This window comes from Aphis gossypii, chromosome 1 (genome assembly GCF_020184175.1).
Source record: "Aphis gossypii isolate Hap1 chromosome 1, ASM2018417v2, whole genome shotgun sequence".
Classification (NCBI taxonomy): domain Eukaryota; kingdom Metazoa; phylum Arthropoda; class Insecta; order Hemiptera; family Aphididae; genus Aphis; species Aphis gossypii.
In genome coordinates this window covers 6,644,082-6,659,103 of record NC_065530.1, presented here as the reverse complement: position 1 = coordinate 6,659,103, position 15,022 = coordinate 6,644,082, and the positions used below count along the sequence as shown (strand labels likewise).

The window sequence follows — 15,022 nt, the reverse complement described above, 5'->3', positions numbered from 1 at the left end:
TACGGTAGACAAAAAAAAAAGGGAGAAAAATTAGAGACACATAATATGATAATATAACCTATATTTTTTGGCAATCAATATACAAATGATAAACAAAAGAAAAAACAAAAAAAAAATTAAAATAAATCTAAAATAAAATAATAAAAACGGCCTGTAAACATGATTTTCTGATTAACTTAAAAATTTGTACATAGTATAAATTAATTTATTGCACTTTCGGCCTTGCCATTTTTATAAAGTACTTTATGTTAATGTTAGCAGAAAAAAAAGAACAAACAAACGATACTAAAATAATGCTGGGGTACACAAATGTTGGTCAAACTAAAAAATAAAATCATTGTGCACTGTTTGATTTATATTTAAAAAAGAAAAAAAATAGTATATAACAAAATGAGTAATTTATATTTTTATATATATAAATATATATATATATATATTATATATCTTAACAAACATGCTCTAATATGTTAAATTTACAATCAGTACATAATATGAATATACAACAAGTGTTAAGAATAACGAGAAAAATAATGTGTTGAAAAACTAGAAAGAATAAAATAATATTCGATTAAACCCTTTAAATAATTTTAATTTTGTTTGTAAACTTTTCATAAACGAACCCTGTATTATGTTACAATGGTCAAAAATATAAAATAAGTAAGCTCTCGAATATAATTTCAATGAAAATATGTCTGCCCTGTGGTCATCATTGTTACGTTTTATACAAATTAATCATATTATATTTAAATAGAAAATTGAGCCTACTAATGTGTGTCGCAAGAACAATACCTACTATTATTTGTAACAAAACAATTAAACTAAAATCAGGTAAAACATAGTGCTGACTAAAATATTTAAATGGCACCAAAAAGTTTACACATAGCACCGCTTACACACTAAACATAATAATTTCTTTAAAGGTTTTCACAATTTTATCCTTTTTACAAAAATATCCACTAACTTTATAAATGGTATACACTTTTGTTAATAATTTTGATTGAAAATAATGGCCATGAAATTGCACTTAAAAATATAACTTTAACATATTATTATCATACACAATTATTAGGTATCAAAATCTTATACAAAACAAAAAACCTAATATTTTTAAATAAATATTTCAACTTATGTACTTAAAAAGGAGTTATTATTATAATATATATATATACATATATATATTGTATAGTTTTTGTATCTACTATATGATCACACAACAATAATGTACATACAATTTGTGAAATTTTAATTTAAATTTACTCTCAAATGTTATTTAACAAACAAAACAACTAATTTAAAATATGTTAGTGTAATTTAACAACAATATAATATTTACTTAGTCTATAATTGAATTTTGGCCAATATAATCAATTTTCATCTTATTGTTTTATTGACTAGTAAATGTAGCCTACATTCTATTGTAACAGGACTAGACATTAACTTTTTGTAATATGTATTTGAATCAGCATATTATCATAACTGACAAAATAGAAGTAATAAATACAAATTTATTTACAAATGTTAAGAACATAGTCAAGATATGTTATAGAGTAACAATGAAAAAAAAAAAAACAAAAATGAAAAACATGGGACAAAAAGAAAAAGGAATTTTCAAAAATAATTTTGTTACTTAATGTAAGTCATAATAAGTTGTCCTGAATAGAGAGTAGAAGTCATGCGGTCCATAAATATAAAATAAATAATCTATATGTTCAAGAAAAATATTTTGGATGAAGTAGCAGTGTGATGTCATCTGTACTTAACAATTTAGTCATGTTGGCCAAGTATCACGCAATCTTTTTGGTGGTGGTCCTCCTTCAAAGTCATGTCTTGAATCTACTAAGCTCTGGTTACTGGGCAACTGTCCGCCTAGTATAAAACGTTCTGGTTTTAAACAGAAAAAAAAATGAAATAACAATTACGTTTTGTCTTGGAAATTGAAAGTAAACTATATGCTTACCAGTGACTGACAAGTGATGGGACGGTATTGAAGTGTGAGCATGTGGTAAAGATAAATGACTTATAGAATGCGAAACAACAGTGTTAGGTGCTGTTCCAGAGGTTGCTGAAGACGTATGGTGATGTAAATGTGGTGGTGAGTTAGGCTCGCTTTTAATGCGGACGGAATTTGGTGATGGTGAAGAAGGCGGTGATGAATTAGGTACTCCTAGGTGAGACATTCCACTAGAACATACATTTTTTTTATGAATATACATGTTATGTGATTTATTGTATTATATTAAATTAAAAATAAAAACAAACCTGTTGTGTGCTAGTTGATTAGACCAATTCAATGCTGATGAAAGACCCATGTCAGTAGATGTAAGATCAGTAAAAATCCCATGATACGAACCACCCAATCCAGGTGTATGAAGCGCTACAACTGGTGTGTTTAGAGAGACAGTTGGTGTGTTAATAGAGTTTGCCTAGAAAACAAAAAATAATTCACCGTTCTAAGTAAGTTGCTAAAAAACATATCAATAGTACAAATAATAAATAATAAATACATTATTATCTTCGTGATGACTAGGAGCATTGGGCATGACTATACGCAAATTGGGTCTAGGTGAATGATGTCTAGGCGGTGGAGTAGCTCTATTAGAAGCATTTAAGGCTTTGGGCGTAGGCGATGGTGACATGACTAGTTGTCCCGGAGAAGAAGGTGAATTGACTAGTGCAGGCGATGACGATGCTTGGTATCCATTACTCATTTCCAACATACTACCAGGAGGGTAAACTAGAAAAAAAAATACAATAAATAATGATTTTTAATGTGCTACCACAATATAAAAACTAACCGGAATCAGCATCAGATGAAGACGGAGGTCTTGGGCTAGCGTTGTGTTGCAGTTGTAAATTCCCAGAGTCATTATACATGTTGTTTACAGGCATAGTAGTGGGAAGTGAATAGTTAGCACTTACATTATTCTAAAAAAAGTTAATAAAATTATTTAAATAGATTCTAAGTTTTTTAATTAGATAAAATATTTACTCTCGCCATTCTTTGATGTTGCATTAATAACTGAAACTCTTCATCGATTTTACTGTATTTAGCTTCAGTTCTGGGCGTAAGTTGATATGGTCCTTGTGTACCATCACAACTTTCATCTGGGCTCTCGGGGCTCAATGCACCACCCTTAAGTTCTTTTTTGTTCAATTGCTGTAAAATGAAAAAAAAAAAATTTATAAAATTTAAATTTTATCTATTAATAATAATAAAAATAATGTATTATTGTTACTTCGATAATATTCTTATTGGTGAGTGATTCATGAGGTTCGTTGTACTCTGTATATTTGAGCAACACTTTATCCATGTCTGTACTAGCATATTGATACAATTTATTAGAGCTGCTGAATATGATTAGAGCAATTTCACAATCACATAACACACTCAGTTCATATGCTTTTTTCATTACGCCAAATTTTCTCTTGTTAAAGGTAACCTAAAAATTATAATATTACAAATTGTTATTAATGTTTTGTGATAATAAATTTAAAAAAAAAAACCAAATAAATAAAAATAAAAATCTATTAATATACTGTATGTATTTGCCATTTGGATAACATTGAAATTATTTATTTACTTATTAAAATTAGAAAAATAAACAAATACCTATAATAACTAAATAAATGAATAGAAACACAAAATGTAGTTATTTCATGTTATAAAATCACACAGCATAAAAATAATGTTCCTATATATTATAGGCAAAAAACATGACAAACACTTGACAAATCACACATACAATGTTCGTAAATATAAATACGGTTCAATGTTTATCATAAAATATTGTTTTCACATCAAATTTGTTCTCTAAAATAAATTGAAATTATTAAAATGGTAAAAGTTTTTTATGGTTTTGTTATTATAGCGTTGTGATAAACGCCATATAAAAAAAAGTTGATTGATGTAAAAGAATTTAAACTATCATCGTTATTCACGACTCATTTTTTTACGCTAGTGCCTCCTACTCGACCTGCAGAGAATTACATTATAAATTTAATCGAAACTAAAAATGTTTATGTATAGTTATTGCATAGCTGTTAGTTAAATACCTAAGTAGGTACCATATTACCAAGCAACAGTCTTAAACGATGAACAGGGTTTAAAATATATAATAATATATAAGAAGACGATAGTTTCGTAAGCTCTTTAATGTGAAGATTTTAGTGAAAAGTATTAAGGTACGTAGATTTTGTAACCTACCAAATGCGCAAATCGCCAATAGTTCTTAACACTATTTTCAATACTACTACTACTAATTTTAGGTAGTTTAATTTTAGGATCTAACTAGATTCGACCAAAGAACGTCTGATCCTTTAGACATACCAAAATAATGTTAACTAGGAACTAGGTATGAAATTATATTTACCTGGCGATTGCGTTCGTCGGTGATCCGCGATATCTGTATTTTCTTACGACCCATATTGTCGGCGGCGGCGTTAGGGTCGGCGGAACGGCGCCGTTCACTACTTCTTGGAATTCTGTTTGGTCTTATCGAAGACGGTCGTATTTCTCCACCGAAGACGAGGGCGAAGAAGACGACGACGACGAGTTAAGTACTCACTCCTCGTTGAAATGATTCTTACACGTTCTCAAACGATATCTGAGAAAACACAAAAAAGTTAAATTTAAAATGGTTGTTTGATAATAACACATACGGTTGGTGTATAAATACAAAATATTTTATTAATAACAGACCGATCGGCCATAATAAATAAATAATAAATAATATATATAAAAAAAACCAATTACAAAATATAGAAACGCGGTAAAATATAAATAAGTGATGTACACACCACCACTCAACACACAAACCTCTTCGTGTGCGCGGGGAGGACGCGACAAATGAACGCGGCGACGGAGTTGACGATAATGTGATTGCGTGTATATTAATGTTACACAGTGTATTATTTTTTTTTATGTTTCGAAAAATAAAATCACAATATTATTTTATCCACGACCGACCACCACCGAAAACGGGTCTGTCGTCTTCAGTCGCGACCGTACGCGCCACAATAGGTGTGTTACAAAACAGAACACGAGCCACGGCCAGCGCGCGCGCACACACACGAGCACACACGAGACGCGCGCTCGTCCGACGGTTGTGGGCTATTTCTGTAAAGTTTTCCGGGGGGTTTTAACGACCGCCGACGATAAGGCGGTTAGTTACTTACGCGACGGGCTCACAATATAATAATAATAATAATACTACTATTGTATTATATTCGACGATTATTGTGATGGCGATAATCAATTGAATATTATAATATATATATATATACACATAAATTTATAATAGCCCAAGTGGACGCGCGCGGGTCATAAGTATAATATAATAGTAATAAGGACGACGGTTTAGCAAATGAATAGCATAACGATATCAGCTGTACGGCATACAAAACGAGTGGTGGCTCAGGTAGGCGCGCATTGTTTGTCACCCGAAACGCGATTGTGAACGTCGCAATGCTGATATCAACCGTAGGTCGTAGGTACGTAATTTGTGTGAAGTCATAATATATAATAATATTATATCATTGCGGACGAGAAAAAAAATATAATAAAATATCTAGAACAAATTTGACCGATCCGTCCGTACGCGTATCATGTGCTAACCGTCAAACGACGACGACGACGTAGACACGACGAATTGACCTTGGTCGTGACGTGATAACAATTAACAACACACCGCATCAACAGTCGTAGTAGACGTATACCTATAGTGGCGGAGGATGTGCAGCGTGCACGTAAATTTACGTACACAATGTAATAAACTAATAACACACCAATATAATATAGCTAATCACGAGACGTGAGGAATAACACAATTTATTGGGTTCTGCCCTCCCACTGTTCAGTTATCGACCGTTGTAAATCAAATACGCGGTTTTATGTTTTGAAAACCAAATACACGACACAACAATATACACACAATATATTAATATTACGTATGTATATCGGGTTATTGGATATTTTTACAGCTCCATAATTTTAATGTTATTCTCGAGTCACGGAGAAACGAAGAGATTCATTTCTTTGTAAAATTAATATTGATATTAATTCTATCAAAAAACATATTTCGTTGTTACGATGACGAAATTAAAATTCCCCAACCGCCGACTTGCCGTACATGATAGTCGTTAAATCACGTATAATATAAATTTAAACAGAATAAACGTTGACGAATTATAGCATTTCATTGTAATTGTAACACATTATTGAAGTATATCATACAATATTCATATACCTCGAACAAACATAGTACATATATTGGTATCCCCAAGAGGTATTACAAGGTAAATATTATCTATAAAAAACAAGTAGTATTTTGAAAATTTCTATCGAGCAGTAACGATAATATTTCATAATGCCGGACCACGCGGCACGTGTATCAAGTAATATAAACTGTGATAGATTTGTATTTGTTTTAGCCAACTAGGATGAACTATATAACTATTAACGATCGAATACGTTTCAAATTGTTTAATATTCTTCATTGACGTGCTTCTGTCGGCAATCAGTGGATTAAAACGAATATGGGTAGCTCCGGTATGTATCTATTGTTAAAATTATTATTATTACAAAATCGCAATTATTGATAAAAACGGAAAGCAGAAATCCAAAATAACACACGTTAAAATAAGAAAAACGTCTATTTTGAATCAAATGGTTTATTATTATTTTTATTGGTCTCGAGTTATTATCATATAAGCATATTTTATCTGACGGATATCCGGTCAAAATAAATACACCCGCTCTACACACAGCTCAATGTCGTTGTACAATAACGGCGATCAGTGGCGATCGCTGATCACTATTCACTCGTACACGCGCCACGCCACGTTCAGGTATGCAAACACACGCGATCGGTGTAAAAAATTATATTACAAACTTAAGTTAATAAAATACGAACACGTGGTGTTTGTTTCGCCGGTGCTCTAAGACGATAATCATAGTAATAATAATTATTATCGTCATTGCCTTCCGACATTCAAACGTCCAACAATAATAATTATGAACAGCGAACACACACGCGCGCAATACAAGAAACGTCGTCGGTTGCGAAGAAAAGAGCAGATTATCTCGCGGTCGAAAAATACACCGACAAAAAACGCGAGATAAACACATTTCACGCATGTGCGTACACGCATGCAACAGGTCGCATAAATTTCACGATATCGACAGAAAACAACGGAGTCGCGTACTCGCTCCTCTCGCTTGCACACCCGCCGACGAATGCTTTTTATTTTTTTTTTCTATTCTCCTCACGCAAGCGAGCGGGCGACGCGTAAACATTCCCATCGGTTTCGTCTCTGCCGCCACCGTTTGTCCCGAAACCGGGTGTGCGCGCACGTCTGAAAAACATTTGTTTCCGAGGATATTGTAATATTATTATTGTTGTTGCATCGAACTGTTTATACGGGAAAAAACTTTTGGTTTAAATATAATCAAAATGTACGAGGAAAAAAACCTATGGAAATGGATCCAGACAGCGCCGCGGCGGCAACTGGTTGTACGTCGTGGGGGTAAGGTAGGGGGAGAGTGCAACAGCAGCGGGTAGCGACGGTATGCACTCGTCGGTGCGTGTGCGTGTGCGACTGTATATTTCGATGTTTACGGGCGTGTTTAATATTATTACACGAAATAGGTTAATAATAATAATAATAATAATAGGTATATTATACTAAATACGACTATTATAAATACGTGATTCGGTGATAACGTTTAAAATAATACGAGGCTAGCGACGATTTCCAGACGAGAAATAAGACGATACGAGCGGAGAAAAAGTTTGACACGAGTACATGACACCCCGCTGGATTTTCTTATACGTTTTTGACGTAGCTGAAAGAGCTCGTGGCCAGCAGCTGTAAGGAGGCGAAAAGGTCAAGCGCTGTAAATAGTTGTAAACGTCGTCATAATATTAAAGAACAACGTCTTGTACATCGAAAATATTAAGAAAAACTACACCCACTTGAGTAGGGGTCGTACTTAGTAACCAACAATCAACCCTACAGAGTACAGACGGGAGTTTGATTATCGGTTATCTGCCGTTGCTCAACAAGACTTTACTTAATGGTGACCCGGGGTTGCAACAAACATACCCACACAAAGAGCGTACGCTAGGAAGAGGGATGAAGTAGTTAACCGACACACACGCTCACTACTGAAGGTCGTCATTTTTCAATTTTCTGTCTGACAGGGAAAACAAGAGTATCGAAAATCGCTCTTCGTGGAGCAATTTAAACGAATTATATTCGATTTCGTAACGGGACACCGTCTACGCATGGCACCGATTCAAACCTTAGATAAAATAATGTAGTTGTCGTCATCAGACAATATTACATATTGTATACTATATAATATGGCACAACACACCCTTCGAACTCGGGAAAATAAAAACATTTGGAGGACATTTTTCACTTTAACCGTCATGATAAAACACGCCAATAGTGGTGACGGCGTCTCAAAATTATAAATGCCAACATCATAGTATCATAAACACCTACAAGGCACAGTTATACTACTTCAGGAAATCGGTCAAATGATATTATTGTAATTCGAACGACGACGGCGATACCACAATCAAACAAAATCCGGTTTGTTATAAAATTAAACACACTTTTTTTTTCTGTATCGAAATCCGGTAAATCCGGATTTTATCAATACCGATTTAGATACAATAAGATCAAAATATCGAAAAGAAAAAAAATGTACGGAAATACTAATTTCAAATCGTTTAAGCTACTTTTACTGAAAATCAATGCTATACTCGTTCAAAGGATCATACTCAATATGTATAAAGCACAGCACACCAATAGTATTAAATCGAGTAAATGTTCACACCTAAAGTATTAAGGAAGGTATCGTAACTAGAATAAAAATTTAGTCTTGACAATACAAAAATAACGAAAAGTTATTTTTAGTAATCCTGGTGATTAAAGAAAACAAATATCGAAAACTTGTTGGAAGTTCGTGGAGAATTGCTAACGAGTTTTTGATTATCGCTATAATATGACGCTATTACATACAGGTAAGTTGAAGTAGCAAAATACTTCACGGGTTATGAGAAAATTTAATATCATTAAATGTAATTAATAATTTATATTTATAATTTTGTAATTCAGATACCCATATAAATCCGTTTCCAACAATTTTAATATATTCCATTTTGATAGTACCGATTGACAAAAATAAATGTTAAAAATAGACTGAACGAGCACATTCTCTAATTGGTTGTTTACCCAACTATTATAAATTATAATTGATTACGTTTACTTTAGTCGGAAACGTTTATACAATTAATTTCTACGAACAAGATATTATACCAGTATTATACTATAATATTATAGTATTCCATATGACTTCACAGAAAGCACCACTAAGATAATAATTATATTATATATTTTTAAACACGCCGTTTCTTTCGGCAAAATCCTAACGATGGGAATACAAGCCACCACTACTATTACGATTTACTCACAGTATAAAAATAAAATATGAAATCTAACTTACTATACTGCTACAAAAGTGCGTATCGATAGGGTGAGTAGTTGAATTGCCGTGCGACGGAGAGGGGTGGTCTATGACGACGTTGACACCGTAACGGCAACGGATGGACTCGGTTCAACAAACGTTAGGAATTACGTGGGCCGTAGGCAATTTAATTTGGCACGCGGCCGCCCGCGCAAAGGGGTAGTCGGGTTGAAAGACACGTAGTGTTTGACGCGTGGGCCGCACTTTACAAGGGTGGTGGTAGGCGGTGGCTCTAGTGTGTAGTAGTATATAGGCTATGAGGAGCTACCGTGTATATAATACATAAAATACATTGAGTTTTTTTTCTTTTCGGGATTAGTCCCAAAATCAATTTATGATGACGCAACTGAAAATCGTTGTTCAGATGCGGTACTATACTGTTATATTTTAAATTCTGCTTGTCAGAAATTGGAGTGTAAATGTCTATAATAGTATACGGTGATAAAAGCTATGTAATTTGATGACTTTCACTTTCCAATAGTAAAAAAAAATTTAAAGAGAATCTTGTTTGTATATAAAATCGTCATATTATACATATTTACATCAACGATTAACAATGTATTTGATGATTTTATCATTTTACAATATATTAACAATATGAACTATTTATTTGTTACTTCCAAACCTCCAATTCACGATAGCATTATTATTTGACCACAGTGTAAAAATTCACATGCCCATCAAATTATACAACTATAATTTACTTAACGATTAGGTAAATTTTAATTTTTAATACTGACTATTATTATTTATTGTGCGGTCTTAAAATATTCATTATTAACTGCATTACGATAAGGAATAATTGCATCAATATTCAATACTATGTCATGTCGAGTTGATAATATCGCGTCGTTTCATGGTTACAAAAGGATTGGAGTTACCCTCTATTTTGTTGCGATAAGAAATGGAGTCCAGATAGTCCAGCTAAGTAACAAAAAAAAAAACGTTACGACTATATGCCCATATAATACGATCGTCTTTTTGAGCCAACCATCAGTGACCTTGGCAAGCTGAGTTCTTAGTTAAGAACGTTTCTCGCACGTGAATAAATGGTAATATTGTCGCATTCCTCGTTAAAAAAAAAAAAAAAAAAAAAAAAAAATTAAAAAATGGAACACAATATCTATGATGTGTGGGGGCCAACATGACAGCTGTCTGCCACTGTCTAACCAGTTTAAAAACGTAAATTCCAAAACTCTGCAGGGATCAGAACTCCTGTCATCGGGTCTTTCTTCCAAATATCGCAAGTCGACAGAACACTCGGTAGCGGTATACACGGTGGTACCGTTTTGTTTTACATTTTTTGCTAGATCGTAGTGGTGGGCGTCAGCTGCTATATACATTCAAACACATCCGTCCGCGTTCTCTATCAGACGCTGCCGCCGGCGACAATCGTGACGCAAGCGGTGTTGTTACCATCGATCGCCAATCGCCGCCGCCGACAAACACACCACCACTTACCCTAACCATAACCTGGGCACGCGTCGCCGCCGCCCATATCGCACGAGGGCTTTTGTCTGATGCCGCCGCCAATGACGTTGGAACGTGGCCTTGACCACGTGGGTCCGAAAACACGGCGGCGGCGGCGATGATGCCCGGGATTTATGAAGCGGCGACGTACGTGTGCGCGCCCGACCGGCGCTGCGCGGTGTGACGTTCAATCAACCCTCCTCCCACGGCTACCCACCACCCATACGACATTAGACCCACACACACGGACGCACGCGATATTGTAATATTATATTGTATATACCTACATATGCGATTTTGAACCCTTTGAAGGATAACCATCTGCAAATATCGAAGATATGGATTTTTTTTCTCTTTTCACCCATCTACCTTTCCTCGGCTACCCCCTAAACCTCCAAAATTCGAAAACTTTTTTTTTTTTCGTCGAGAGTGAAAACACGTAATTATATCGCTTCCCACGTATTATGTAACGACACACATAGCTTTACAGGAGAAGTTATACCGCCGCCCTCCCGTCACCACCTAGACAACCGCCCAACGCGTACCGTACACGGCTTTCCCGTCGTCGCCACCGCTGCCGTTCATCCACGCATGACTTCGTTAAATTTGTTCGCGTTCATTCACTAAAAACTTTTCAACCACGTTTCGCGCCCTCGTAAAATTTCCAGACACGCGCATACGCACGCAACGTACACACATTTGATGTTTCTCGCGCGCAATAACCGTAAGGTATCTGTTGCCGTGTAATTCATAACGATGTAGAGACGTAAATACACAGGCAATATCATTAAAAAGGTAAGGATCGACGATGACTTCATCAATTGGAGCGCGACGACACCGTAAAAGCTTTATACTGTTATTCGATTACTATATTATAATATCAAGGCGCGTGCGCGAATTGTTTTTCACACGCAATCGTTAAAAAATTAAAGCGAATTTTAGTGCGCGAAGTGTGGAAATGCCGTTCAACGGTTTGGCTATTCGATCGCGAAAATTGTCGGACGATTGCTTACTCACATCACTCTGTATATTATTATTATGTACACGCTCAATTGTCCAAATGGAAAGCTATTATAATATCATGACGTCAGCAGTTAGTCGCCGCGACCCCGGCGCGTATAGAGGTAAGCCGGTGGCGGCGACGGTTTGCCGAATGCACTGGAGTTCCTCCACCTTCCGCTCATTATAGGAGCTCTTATTATATTAGTGTAATATTACGAAATATTTCAATTATCCTAACTAGTAGGTATAGGTAGGTACTCAGAGATAATTTAGTATAATACCAAACGATTGAAGAGGTACTCCTGTTTTACTTTTTCATCAACGATCCATACATACTTGAATTAATTTTTAACGGAAAATGAAATATTGACTACAGGTGGTAGTAACAACATAGATACATCTACCGTTCTATATCGAAAAAAGTATGAAAATATGTTAAACCCTGCGTCATGACGTCATCGTTATAGAGAGAGCTGATCATTTTAAAACGAACAAATAACAATAGATATGACAAAAATACCTTTTTTAATACCTCATCGGAATATTCGAACGCTAATAATATTACGGTCTGATTTAATTTTTAAAGTAAAATAACAAAACCGAAAAATATTTCTTAGAAAAAACATTTACATGTTTTTTTTTACAAGCAGCAATTATTTAAACATTGTATTAGATCTTTACTACTATATAGTTAAATTTAATACTTATTGTATGGGATATTTAATTATTTATTACATGTTAAAACAATTTTACAGTTTTCCCAACAAATTTTTGTGATTTAATCCATAGAAAACTATAATACAAATAAGTTACACAGCGTTAAAATTCATATAAATTATTTAAAATACGTATTTATATTAGGCATGTTCAAATATTTAAGTTCAATGTTAAACGGTAATTTCTCATTACTATAAATTAAAAATAAAAATAAATATTACTATAGTGGTACAGGTGTAACCTCAAAACAAAACATTTATAAAGTATTAAAATAATACTATACTATAGGCATAATGATAATACCTATCCTAAATAACTATATCAGATATTAAAAATGTACATAAACATTTTGTGCCGATATTTATTGTGTTCTGTAATAATAATTTTGACGTAAATTACAAAACCATTAATTTAAATCGTATCAAATAAAGAGATTCATTAAGCACATCAAAAATTATAATGATGGCAAATGTGTTAATTCTAACTTATTTGTTATTAGGTTACTACACAATTAAAAAAAAAACTCAACTTTAAATTATTTCAACAACTACTTTTTAAGTACCACTTCAAAATTGTGTATCAAGTAAAAAATTATTTATGATGTTCAAAAAAAAAAAAAAAAGAGAATTCAATAATGAACATTTCTTTATGTGGATTATTACACAAGATCACCTAATCGTTATTGAAGTCATTGAATATAATATATAAATAATTGTTGAACGATCTCAGTATGTAATTATTCTTTATCATAACCAAAAGAATGAACATTTTGTGGAATTGTTATGGGAGTGTATCAGTTATTTAGTCAGTACACAGCAAACTTTCCGAAAGACTCCCACGCGGAAATCGATATAAATTAAACGATTTAAATCACAAATAATGCAACAAAGTTGATAATTTTACATCATAGGTATCTAGCGAAAGTCGACTGGCTTGTTATTATTAATATACGCATTAAACAATGGTTAGGACTATAAGTAATGCAATTTTCCTCAATTTCATATATTTATAATAGAAGCTGAAAGTATAATAATAATTACCATAACACATTAGTTATGCACATGTTAAATGACACAGGTTTTTGGTCTAATGTATTCGGAAGACCCAACAACATCAAAGCCCACTACAAATAAATTTAATTAAAAAACATGAATTTTAAGATAATTAGTTCGTATTTATACCTTCAGAAAAATGGAACTTAGAGTATATAAAAAAAAAAAATAACTAAAAAAATAAAATATAAACACTCAACAGTTGTTAGCATACAAAATTGGAATTGGTATGCCTAAGTTGAAGGATTTGTTTTATGATATTTTTTTTGATCCAATAAAATTAAAACATTATAATTTCATATTTTTACTTTTCAACGGTTTTCATTTAAAAAACAAGAACTAATTCATTTCATCTCGAAATAAATTAACACTATGCATTAATTCAAATATGTACACATTTACAGTGAACTACATTACATTTTTATTGATTTATTGGTTCACGTGTAATCTATGTTGACTACCTATGATAGGTACACATTTAGAATTTAGATTACATTTGAGTTCAAATCATTTCTACCAAAGTAGTAAACTACACAATTGTTTTCCAAATTCATTAAGTATTTTTTCTGAGAATACAAAGACTGATATTTTATCATTTATCTCTACTTGTTTTTCAATCAGAATATTAATATCGAAAATTAAAAAGTAGTTCTCATTCTCTAATATTTAATTTACTATTCGAAAAACATTTAAAATTTATGAAAAAATAAAAAATTATAAGATCAGCGATATGATTACCGTGTGTTGAAAGTATATTTATAAACTTGTATATAGGTACCTAAATGTATAAAAACTACATTTACATTACCTATAAAAAAAATACTAATTAAAATAATATTAAATACTATTTTTTCTATAAAATGTTATTTTTAGTTATATAAACTGCTACTTCTATTAACGATCTTGATATTGATTTGATTCAAAATCATATTTTAAGAATATTAGTCAATTTTTAATAAAACTTAAAGGCAAGAATATTATTACTTAGGGCAACGGGTATGTAAGATTTTATTGATATTTTAATTTTCGAATGAATTATAAACTGTGTAAAATAATGAAACTTTAAAATGCTCATACATTTATACCTCATTTTAAAATGAAAATGAGAATAAGAGGTTACGGGGTGCTTTAGATAATAATCCAACTTTTAAGTTTGTTAATAGATAATTTTACTCTAATATTAAATTTAACAGCATAAAATGGATTCTGTTAAATGCAAATTTGCCATAATGTACATTAGTAAGAC

At 32.7% G+C, this 15,022-nt stretch overlaps 1 protein-coding gene across 5 annotated transcripts in view; it reads right to left on the bottom strand.

Moving 5' to 3' along the window:
* Positions 1-44: 44 nt before the first annotated feature.
* The window catches only part of LOC114128733 (myocyte-specific enhancer factor 2-like), a 76,947-nt gene continuing 61,969 nt past the window's right edge, over positions 45-15,022 (bottom strand). For 3 of the 5 annotated variants that reach the window (XM_027993311.2, XM_027993310.2, XM_027993309.2), the window contains 8 exons: positions 4,371-4,604; positions 3,237-3,440; positions 2,990-3,157; positions 2,796-2,925; positions 2,505-2,734; positions 2,260-2,423; positions 1,958-2,181; positions 45-1,881 (listed from right to left, as the gene is read on the bottom strand). In XM_027993311.2, coding sequence (XP_027849112.2) covers positions 1,769-1,881; positions 1,958-2,181; positions 2,260-2,423; positions 2,505-2,734; positions 2,796-2,925; positions 2,990-3,157; positions 3,237-3,440; positions 4,371-4,424 — 1,287 coding nt within the window. In that variant the 5' untranslated portion in view covers positions 4,425-4,604 and the 3' untranslated portion in view covers positions 45-1,768. Of the gene's footprint in view, positions 1,882-1,957; positions 2,182-2,259; positions 2,424-2,504; positions 2,735-2,795; positions 2,926-2,989; positions 3,158-3,236; positions 3,441-4,370; positions 4,605-4,797; positions 5,030-15,022 lie in introns of those variants that run through there. The other 2 variants (XM_050197665.1, XM_027993312.2) reach the window with 2 other exon arrangements.